We start from the raw sequence: 11,504 nt of genomic DNA, 5'->3' as shown, positions 1-11,504 counted from the left end.
AATGTCATGCCAGAAATGGCTGATGAATTGGGATCTTGCTTTGAAAGTATTTTAGTGCATATGGAAAACTGGAAGTGATTGAAGGTGGCAGAGGGTCTGCCAGGGAAACAGGGCTCGGAGGCTATACTGTAGAAATACACACATGAAGTCCTCTTAAGGTACTTAATATGGCTCCCAGCCCTCTATCGGTTCTCATGGATTCATCGACTGAGGGCCTGACACCAGATGCTCTGCCACATCTGGCTGCCAAGGGGATGGAGGAGCTAGACAGGGTCTTCTGTATGAATACTCTGGAGCAGTTAATAAGCCAACCTGAAAACCAGTGCCTCTCAGTGCCTCTACCCATTTGAGGTAAGAACACAGGAGGATACTGGTTTCACACGAAGGCTATAGAACCTAGCGAACGTGTTAGGGGTCACCCAGCCTGCAGACCTAAAGATATCTGCCAGCGAGGCACCGTGATTTAACGCCCAGGATGACTTCCAGGATGACACCACACTTCTTGTTGAGTGGGCTGTAACCTGAGGGGGTAGGGCAAACCCTGTGCCTGGTAGGCGAGTGTGAGGGCATCCTCTGCTTGGAGATGGCATTCCCTTTCTGACACCTCTGTAACAGAAAAGATTTGGTCTGAGGTCCTGAAGCTTTGTGTCCAGTCAACATAGCATCTTAGTGCTTGGACACGACAGAGCAAAGCTATGACTGAGTCTATGTCTCCTTCAGGGGACAGCGCTTGAAGGTTCACCACATGATCTTTAAACGGAGTAGTGGGAACCTTAGGCACATAGTATTAACCAGGAATCTGCTGGCACAAACTCTAGGCACAATTCATTGACCTCTTTGAGAAGAACACCACTTGAAGAACAGGCTCCACTTCACAGCATTGGCACATCTCATAGATGGCGCTTATGCTGAAGAGTTGGAGTCAACTCTCCCTTGGGGTAGGACACTTAGAGCCTCCGCATCCTGTCCAGGGACAAGACATGGGGTTTCAGAGGTCTGGACATGGGTGCCAAAGGGGATTCCGTCTCGGAGTCAGAAGATCTTCCTCAGAGGAATTGGCCAAGGAAGAGCTGTCATAAGCAGCATTAATTCTAGGAACCAGGTCTGGGTGAGCCACTAGCAGGCCACTGTTAATGTGCCACTGCAGTAGGGACCCGTCCAACGTGCCCATTGTACATAGCCCCTCTCCCAGAGGTGAAGGCATCCGTGAATACCCAGGAGCCTGCCTGGAGGCCTGTTTCAGAACTTTCAGGTTATGACCTCCCTTGTGCAGGTCCTTCAGTGCTTTAGCCTAATCAACAATGCCATAGTGGTTACCGCAGATGCAGCTTCTCCACAGGCAGTGTAAGCACTAACGATCAGAGCGGACAAGTACCTACAGGCTGAGGAGCGGAGCACAGGTTCTCCCTGCCAAGTGGTAGCAGCATTTGGACACAATTGCAGCGCTACTTTTTGCTCCACTGGGGGGAGCCCCCATATACCCCTTGGATGCGCCATTAAGGGTGGTGAGGGTGGAACGGAGGAACAACCAGAACGGTGTCTGGCAGTGAAAGGTGCCATCCACGAGTTCTTCATGCACCTCCGGGAAGAAAGGTACCAGAGTGGAGCTTTGAAAAACCAGCACTAGCCACCCCTAGGTATTAAAATTCCAACCGCGAGGGCTCGGGATGCTGTTTCCACTCAAGCCTGATCCTCTCGATGGCCCAGGCAAGCATAGCCACCAGTTCCGTATCCAGCAGAGTGGAACGCCCAGTGGATGCTGCACCAGCCGGATCTTCATCTCCAGAACCTTCTGACTCACCCTCCAATGCAGCAATCGAAGTTTGCACTTTTTCACATTTTCCAAAAGTCTCCCATACACAATGAAATGTTGGATAATGTTAAATTTGTTCTACTGTGCATGTGTAAAACCTAATGTGATGATACTGATGGAACAATCCCTGTTTTTTTGCTTAAACATATAATGTATAAGACAAACACATTATGGTAGATTATTTCTTTATTTGCTTGTTTTTATTTTATTTATTATTATTATTATTGTCTGCTAAAATATTTGAGTTTGGAATTGGGGTATGCAGCTCAAATTCTGGAAATGTTGTTTTTTTTGTTTGTTTTGTTTTGTTTTTTTCAATAAAATAAAAAGTAAAAGAATTTTCAAATATTTTATTCACAATAGAAAATAACAAAATTAGCACATTCCATACTTGATGCCTGCTACATGTTAAAATAGTTGGCACGGGTTGTAATATTGTGATGAAGTATTTACCTTTGTTTTGAAGTAACTGATATGGGCTACAAAATAGTCTCTTCAAGCATGTACCCTTTTTAATCCATTTAAGGGCTGTGCTTGTAAAAAAAATAATATTATGAGTTACATTTTTATAATTTTCCATTAGTGCTCACTTACGGCCCTTCTAATTTACAGCTATTATAAATGTTGAATATTTTATTTACATGATAGTAATATAGAAAAAAATCTGGCGGCCTATTTTAAGTGGGTTTGTAATTAAATTAATGTCAGAGCTGTGGCACAGTTCTCAGAGCGGCTGACTCATGGGGACGACGTGCATCTTTCCTGTGTTATTCCCCAGATGTTACATTTTATTTTATTAAATGCTTTATTGTCATATGTGTTACTATGATAAAGGTTTTTTTTTTTTTTGTCTGACCCTGGAAATGTCTGGTCACTACAGTAGTAATTTTTATGGACAGGTCACAAAGAAATCCTAACATTCATTACAATTCCATTTAGTTATTTACATTTATAGGTGCTATTTTATACTACAATGGAGCTGAAATATATTTGTCAAGGATGTTGCAAGAGTTCAAGCTGCTTTACCAACCACCCTCTACAGAACTAATTAACCTGAACAAAAATACTCAGCTAATTGCTTTATTCTTCCTGGAAAAATACCTTCATGCTTGTTTAGGTGTGTGTAATGACGACAAAATATATGATGTCAGTGGCTGTATAGTTTTTGTCTTATTCCTATGGGAGCAGAAGATCAATCTCAGTGTATATATGCTCCCAGTCAGATGGCCTCAGGTCCTAGTGGGGGCATCTGCTCTACAGGTGAATGATCAAACGACAGAGAAACCAGGAAACTCGGTCAGGTATGTTTTAACCAAATTGAAAACAGAAAACAGATCACTTATTTTTTTGTTTAACTGTAGGAATTAATGTGTAGGTCTATTGAAAATAAATCAGTGTAACTGAGAATTCTGTTTGGTTTTCACAACTTTCACAATTACATGTTTGTTTTGTTGACAGGTACATCTTTACATCTAATTTACAAAGAGTAGCTCATACACTTAATGCAGCTATGATGAGAAATAGCTGTGATTTTGTCAAGTAAGACAAACATTAATGTTCAAAAATATAATCTCAATCCCTACCGATAACTCTACCCAACATTTATTCCTAAAATCAGTGGGAAATGATAGTTTTAGAAGCACTTAAACCTGATCATAATGTTTAAAAGGTTTAAAAGCACCTGAACCTGCTGATAAGCTTAAAACATATATTTTCTCAAAAATGATCCCTCAATTCTGATTGGTTTATTGGAACGTTGTTCCAGGATCAACAAGGATGTTGATCTAGGAACATCTTGGACTTGGTAAAATCACGTTCACTGAAATAGCTTGGGTACAGAGTTGTTAAGCGCTAATAAGTATATGGTTCTAGAAAAGACTTTAAAACGCAAAGATGATATATTTGCTGCAAGTCCAAGTAATTGCTCTCCACGGACATGATATGTATTTAATTACCTTATAAATAATAATAATTTTGTACTTATCCTTTGAAATAGGTTGCTGCCATCACATTCAGACTGCCATGATTGAAGAACTCCAAGGAAACTTCTCATATACAAAATTCTTATTTATGGGATTTCCAGAGATCTACAAATACAGACGTCTCCTGTTCCTGCCATTTTTTCTAAGTTACGTTTTGGCTGTGGTGGGGAATTCTTTGTTACTTTGTGTGATCAGAAATACAGAAAGCCTTCACAGTCCTATGTACATACTCGTATCTGCTTTGGCGGTTGTCGACATCATTGTACCCACCGCAATTATCCCAGCAATGCTTCTCAGCTTCCTCTTTGACTTGAATGAAATCTCTTTAACTGGATGTTTGACACAAATGTTTGTTACTCATTTCTTTTCTTCCGTAGAATCCACCATACTTTTAGCTATGGCTTTAGATCGCTTTGCCGCCATTTGCAAGCCATTGCATTACACTGAAATCATGAACTCATCAATGTTTTTGAAAGTGCTTCTTTTCACACTGATCAGGAGCGGCGCAATAATGTTAGCGCTGGTCGCTTTGGCTGCACCTTTGTCTTTTTGTAAGTCTAACGTTATCCATCATTGCTACTGTGACCACATGGCTCTTGTCAGCTTGGCATGTGATTCAATAAGCAAAAATAATGCAATGGGACTGGTTGTGATTATCTGTTTTGTGGGAATCGACATATCCGTTATTTTCTTCTCCTATGTCAAAATCTTGCATGTGGTGCTTGTATCTGCAGCCGGAGAGGATCGTTGGAAAGCGTTTCATACCTGCGGTACACACTTAATGGTTATGATGTGTTTTTATTTTGTAGGTAGTATTACCTTTCTCTCTCGAAATCTTAACATTCCAATCCCAATTGATGTTAATACCTTTCTGGGTGTGATGTATATAGTATTTCCAGCAAGTGTCAATCCAATCATTTATGGTGTACGGACAAAAGAAATAAGGAATGCTTTATTGAAGATGTTCAAAGCAAATATTAATAGGGTTTCCATTGGAAAGATTTTACGGTAAAGATTTTAATTTGACACTTTGTCTACCTATTAATCACAGCTAATGAAACAGAAATGTTTGTACTTCTAAAAGCAGACATTTAAGTCTCTTCAAACAGGGAGTTTCAGAAAAACACCTTGTTAGTAAAGATGATGTTTCTTGATTTACTAACCATGTCTACTTTGGTTAACTTTTACACAAATACTGTAATAAATGGAATTGTTTTTCTATTAAAATAAAAGTAAATTCAAAAGAAATGCAAAACAGTGTGCTTGTACATTTAATATTAGATCTTTCCTGATTTAAATTATCATGATGTTTATACATTGTCACTGTTTGTTTACATAAAAAGGCATAGGTTGTATAACTTATTATACTTATGTTGACTAAAGAAAGTGCTCTAAATTAAGCAGGGACAACAGAATAAATGAGCTTAGGGATCATCAGAAATTCCCGAAGTGATGAAGTGTGCAAAGAGAGGGACACTTCTAACCACTCCAGAGCTAATTAAATAAGCATCTACTTGACACAGCTGCTAATAATTAGCCACTTATGACCAAGCTGCTCAAACTGTAAATGTTAATGAATATAAACTGACTTGCAAAGTAAACAAAAGGGCAATTTACATGAAGATTCCCATGTGGTCACATGTTTTCAAGTTTGCATGTTTAAAAAAAATTAATGTCAAGTGGGAATTAATGACACTGACATGTCAAGTATCTTTTTAGAATTTTACTATGCCATTCATTTTCAGTTTCCTTATATTTTTTTATTACATATTAAGCTGTGAAGCAATTAAAAAATACATTTTAGTATGATTCCCAAATAAATTAATAAAATCCTTTCATCTCTATTCATCATTGTGCATCAGATACCCATATACTGACTGTATTTGTTTATTGCAGCACTTATGTTGGATGTCGGATGATGTTCTTTCAAAGAAATTGTTGTGATTCCAATTTAACAAGTCCCAAATCCCTGTGCACTGCGGGGGGAGGTAAAGACAGAGTATTTAAGAGCAGTGATTAGATGGCTCCGTTGGAGGGGGGAGGCAGAACAGAGAACGAACAGATAAAACATATTCTTTTAAGGCAGGACCGCAGAGCTTTAAACTAAATATGAATAACAAAAATTTATCTGATTTCTTCTTGAAGATTTTGTGTGCTTAATATATTGTATAGGTAACCATTTTCTTTGTTTTGTTGAGTTTAAAATCTTTAAGGCCCGGTTTCACAGACATGGCTTAGCCTAAGACAGGATTGGGCCATAGTTGAATTAGAACATTTAAGTAATTTTTATAAAAAGCATTACTAGTGTGCTTCTTAAGACAAAACAAAGGCACTGACGTTTTTTAAGATCAGTGAGTTTTGGTTGAAACAGCTCAGGTTTACATTTTAGTCTAGGACTAGGCTTAAATGTTGCCTGTGAAACTGGGGTTTATGTTTTTAAGTATGAGATTAAATTGCTAACAGATTCTGAGTAATAACGCCGGTTTATTCTTTCTTTTTGAAGGTCTGTAGTGCACATTTTTGAAAAGCAGAATGGGTGACCCATCAGTCAACGTGTCTTTTACTGAATTCCAGCTGATTGGATTCACAGACCTAAAAGGGTATCGACCGCTACTCTTTATTCCTTTTTGCATCATCTTAATGTATACTTTATTTGCTAATGGTGTTTTGATGATCATCATTGCAAAAGAAAGAAAACTACATGCTCCCATGTATATTCTTATTGGTTTGATTGCAGCTTTAGGGTTTGTCGTACCGATATACTTTATTCCAAGAATGCTGGTTAGTTTTTTGTGGGAAATGAATACAATTACGCGGCATGAATGTCTAATACAAATGTTTTGTTTGCATTTTTCTGGTTGTTTTCAGTCCACCATCTTACTTGGGATGGCTGTGGACCGATATTTTGCTATCATTTATCCTTTGCGGTACAATGATTTTGTAAATATGACAAACTCGCTTATTTTCTCGGCAATTTTTAGCATTCGGAACGCTGTTAGCATTATTGCAATGGTTGGTCTAGTTGTGCCACTTACCTTTTGTAAAACCAATTTGATTTACCACAGTTTCTGTGAGCATACATCAGTTGTTAATCTAGCTTGTAATGACGTTACTAAAAACTATTTAGCTCTTACAGTAGCTTTCGGTATAACATCCGCCGACTGTTTTCTGATTTTTTGCTCATACGTCATTATTTTTGTTGTTATATTTCGCTCACCATCTGGTGAATCCCGCCATAAAGCCATTCACACTTGTACCACACACATAATGACCATAGCGATAGCTTATATCAGTGTTACTGCCGCATTTGTTGGGTACAGAGTAGCTACAATACCCCGAGATGCCCGTATCTTAACTAGCGCAATGTATCATCTCGTTCCTGCAATATGTAACCCCATCATTTATGGACTCAGAACCACAGAAATTAGAACTCAAATTGTGAAATGTTTAAAGTGTAATAAAATTGCCACAAATTGATCAGCAGATATAATGCATGAAATGAAATTATAAGAAAAATTATAAGAATTTTGTATAAGATTCTTTTTTCCCTAATTTGTTCACCATATGTGCCTGAGTTTATTATACTCACAGTTCACTCTGTATTAAGACTGCTATTAGTTAATACTGATTAAAAACATGCTTTTATTACTGTCTGTTATGTTATGTTTTCTGGACTGTTCTGTTTTATACATTTGCTGTGTTATGTTTCCGTTTCTATTTTCCGCTTTGCAAAGGACACTGCTAATGTTTCACACATTTTTCTTGTTTAACCCCTTCTTGTCCTCTGTAAATATTATCCTCAGTTTGTTCAGTTCTTTGGTTTTCATTTTTTCCTTGTGGACTATCTTAAGTATGTTGAGATCCACCTCATCCTTGTTTGCCTACCTGCTGTAACAATCTAAATGTCCATACATTGTACACTATATATTGTCATTTGCCACAAAACCGATTCTCAAAATTAAATGAAATGCTCAAATTATAAAAAATACACACACAAAAAAGTATTGTCACGTCTATATGCTTGTGTTTAATCACTGGAAACTAACAAGAACTTGTGTAACCAAGCACTTCCTTGTGAATATGTTTAGCATGTTCGGTAACACTTTATGAACATTCTGTTGACAAAAACTTTGCACCTACATGTCAACTAACTTTCATTAGAGTACAAGTAGACCGTCTTATTATCTGCTAACTCTTTATTGTGATGATTCTAATCCTACCAGTCTACTAATACTCTACTAAGACTAAGTTAGTTGACATGTAGGTACAAAGTTACTTATTATCAACAGAATGTGTTAAAGGGACCATCAAAATGAAGTGAAACCCATTGACCATCATATAGACCAGGGGTGTCAAACTCAATTGCTGGAGGGCCGGAGCCCTGCAGAGTTTAGATTCAACCCTGCTAAAACACATATATTATGTATGATTGAAGTACTTGATTAGCTGGATCAGGTGTGTTTAATTAGGGTTGCATCTAAACTCTGCAGGGCTCCGGCCCTCCGGGAATTGAGTTTGACACCCCTGATATAGACCAATGTAAACCATCTTCACAAACACTTACAACTAGGGCTGTACCTATCAATGAGGTCCAAACCGTGGTATTTTTCCAATAACAGAAGTTGTATTAATTCTGCTTTGACGCTGCAAGGAGAAAAAGATAGCAGATCTTTTCATCTGAGATAGCATATATAGTCTGCCATAATATTGTAACAATTTGATATGATCAAGTATTTAGCAAAAAAAAAAAAAAAAAAAAAAAAAAAAAAAAGTTTAGTAAAGATTAGTATCAGAAATGTATTTGAATATACAATTAATAATGCAATAGCTTCTGTTGACCAAAACAATATTCACACCCAAGTCAATGGAAGTTAATGTAGTGGCTCTCAATACATTTTAGCTTGTATCATGAGTACTCAATATGGTCATGCAATATTTAATATAAATGTTATTTGAATAAAAAAATCATTTGGTTTATATAATTTTTACATTCATGTCAAGAAGTCATTCATAATGACCAGGTTGTTGACTTTTCCCTGAAGGAACCAAGCACCAGTCACTCTCAAGTCAGAGATGATTGGAGTGACAGCGTCTTCCAAGATGCAGTTGGTGATTTGTCTGAATGGACTGCTGGTGTCCTCCAAGCGGTGTAGTGTACAAATTTAATTGACAACATCCTTAAAAAAAGTCACTATTGCACCTGACTCAAGTATCAACATCCCTCAAGCTATTGTTCCTGCATCTGTTTACTGTAGAGTTAACAACCCCGAAACTACAGTCTGACTGTAGTGTTGATGGCCCAAAAACGTCAGTCTGTGCTAAATCATACAGTGAGGATGATGCAGAGCAGGACAGTGAGGATGATGCCCCTCCAGCTGCATTCTATTCGGAGCCAGACATTAAGGATTATCCTCTGAAGCTGCAGTCGGTCAGACAGAGAATAGCATTTCACCTCAGTCCAACCTGCTGCAGATGTGGAATGTTGCAAAATTTAGACAGGATTAAAACATGATTAACCTGGGCACCCTCGAAGTCAAACTGATTGGGATGACTTCCTTACTGATGTGGGTTACACATCCTTTGCCAGTACATATGATTTCTCAGAGCTGTGGTGGGTCTGAAACTCTGGTAATGAGTTGAGGGCTGTTCACACAGGACTCTGAGCGAGTTGATTTCTGTGATGATCATTATTTCTTGAATTATGACAGATATCTAGTGTTAATAGAAATATTTATTTCATTCAGGCACAAAACTGTCCTCCTGAGTACCTGATGACCAGCAGATACCAAGGGGAATCAGCAAGATTGTGGTCCCTCTGAATCCTCCGGATACGCCGATACTTTTCCAGAGAACTGAGTATTTTCCAAATAGACAAGACCTGTGTAAAATGGAAGACAAAAAGTGACCAAAGATGGTTTGTCACAAGGTGAGATCTGAATTTAAACATAGGACAATTGCAATTCTGAAGCTTATTAAATAGAACCAATCAATAGAAGTGCAGGAAAATTAACATCTGATTAAAGATGGTCGTTTGGATCATTTGACTGTTGATCGAAGAGATGTGTGAAAATCAAGGTAATAATTAGATATGTCTTTTTTCCTCACAAAGGAAAATGTGTGGTTTGGTTTAAATATTAGATTATAGTTTCTTAGGTAAACTTTCAATACATGCTGTCATATAGTCAACCATCATACACTGCACAGGTGATAAGTTGTAGCATGTTAAGAGTTTTTGAAACCTTTTCTTAAAAAGCCTCTCTTTGCTGTGCATTATCTATTTTGAGATGACATCTAATAAACTTGATTTTTTTTGTTTCAGATTGCAGACATGGAGAATAATAATGACAAGAGGACCACTATTGATTAGTTTGGTACTATATGCGTAACATACAATGCATTTCATTTAGACGAAAAGCTTGTTCTTATGAAAAGGTTCTCAATCGGCAGTTTAACGGTTTATGCCTTGATATGTACTTTGTTTTATAGTTGTTAAAAAGATGTTACCTAATTTGTATATACTTTATGTAGGGTAACTGTGTATACACCTTAAATGTTTTTTGAAAACACTACAGTCCACTACAGAACATATGTTTTATCTCAATTAATAAAAACCTATAAAATAGTTGATGAGTGTCAGCATCTCTTATTTATTCTTCAACAGATGTCAATTCATGCAGCTATGAATTTAACATTCAGCTGAGTGTAAAGGTTGAGAACATTTTTCAGCCCATTTGAAAAGTGAATTTTAGGTACCAGTTTTCTTGTTTGTCTTGCATTGTACTTAGAGAGACTTCTCTGTTGAGGAATGTATGATCTCTGCACACATTCAATCTATATAAATCTTACACAAATGCAATTTTTGGATTTGCTGATCAGGTGGCAAAATTCATGGAACAAGAAATTCATCAGCATCGTAAGTATAGTCTTTGTCCTGTCTTTTTTTTTACTGTGTCACTGTTTCCAAATTTTTTAGAATGATATTTTAATTATTCTCAAAAGCTTGTCCAGGACTTGCTCAAGTCCTATATCCATCGTGACCACTGTTTTACTTCTAGGGTGGTCTCAAACCCGTTCCACTGGAGGTCACTCTGTTAAAGTAAATCAAGGCCCAGGGTTTCTAAAATCATTTAGCTTCTGGACTGTCAGGAGGAGCTGGACCACTACATTATGGTCCATATGCACTGTGAACTGGACTGGTTTGTCCTAAGCCAAACAGCAGACACAGAAGAGCATTTGGCATTTGGGCTTGACAGCATGGAGTGTTGTTCCCTGAAATTAAGGCAGAAAACTTTCTGATTAACCCAGACACCCTTAAAGTCAAACTGATTGACTTTAGATGTGAAAAAGATGTTTTTCAGTACTCAGTGGTATTGAGTCAATTCTGTTGGTACATAAAAAGTACCAAACCCAAAAACGAGCCCTACCTCAACTCATCCTTCTTTCCACATAAATATTATAGATGTGCTACATACACTGAATTATTTTTCAAATTGTACTTCATCCAATTAATAATTTTCTTGTCAGTTAAATGTACCATTATTTGTTTTTCAATATTTTTAATTGATAAATATAAATATAGATGTAAGTGAATGTAAAATATGGATTAAATCAAGTTTATCTTCTGGCCACACCTCCTCATATTGGTTTTGCGAGTCAGTTAATGACACCATTATGTCATTGTGATTGTGTATGAATTGAGCTGTGGATGA

At 37.4% G+C, this 11,504-nt stretch overlaps 2 protein-coding genes across 2 annotated transcripts; both read left to right on the top strand.

Moving 5' to 3' along the window:
- Nucleotides 1–2,991: 2,991 nt before the first annotated feature.
- or55e1 (odorant receptor, family 55, subfamily E, member 1) lies at nt 2,992–4,807 on the top strand. Its single transcript, XM_043259630.1, has 2 exons — nt 2,992–3,073; nt 3,810–4,807. Exons 1-2 carry the CDS (start codon nt 2,992–2,994, stop codon nt 4,805–4,807), a joined length of 1,080 nt encoding a protein of 359 aa, XP_043115565.1.
- A 1,520-nt stretch (nt 4,808–6,327) lies between these two features.
- On the top strand, nt 6,328–7,272 carry or55c1 (odorant receptor family 55, subfamily C, member 1). Its single transcript, XM_043259628.1, has one exon. The coding sequence runs from the start codon at nt 6,328–6,330 to the stop codon at nt 7,270–7,272; it is 945 nt and encodes a 314-aa protein (XP_043115563.1).
- The last annotated feature ends 4,232 nt before the right edge of the window (nt 7,273–11,504 follow it).

The sequence above is a fragment of the Puntigrus tetrazona genome, chromosome 15 (assembly GCF_018831695.1).
Source record: "Puntigrus tetrazona isolate hp1 chromosome 15, ASM1883169v1, whole genome shotgun sequence".
Taxonomy (NCBI): domain Eukaryota; kingdom Metazoa; phylum Chordata; class Actinopteri; order Cypriniformes; family Cyprinidae; genus Puntigrus; species Puntigrus tetrazona.
Note: the sequence above shows the minus strand (reverse complement) of the source record. Positions and strands in the feature narration are given on the sequence as shown.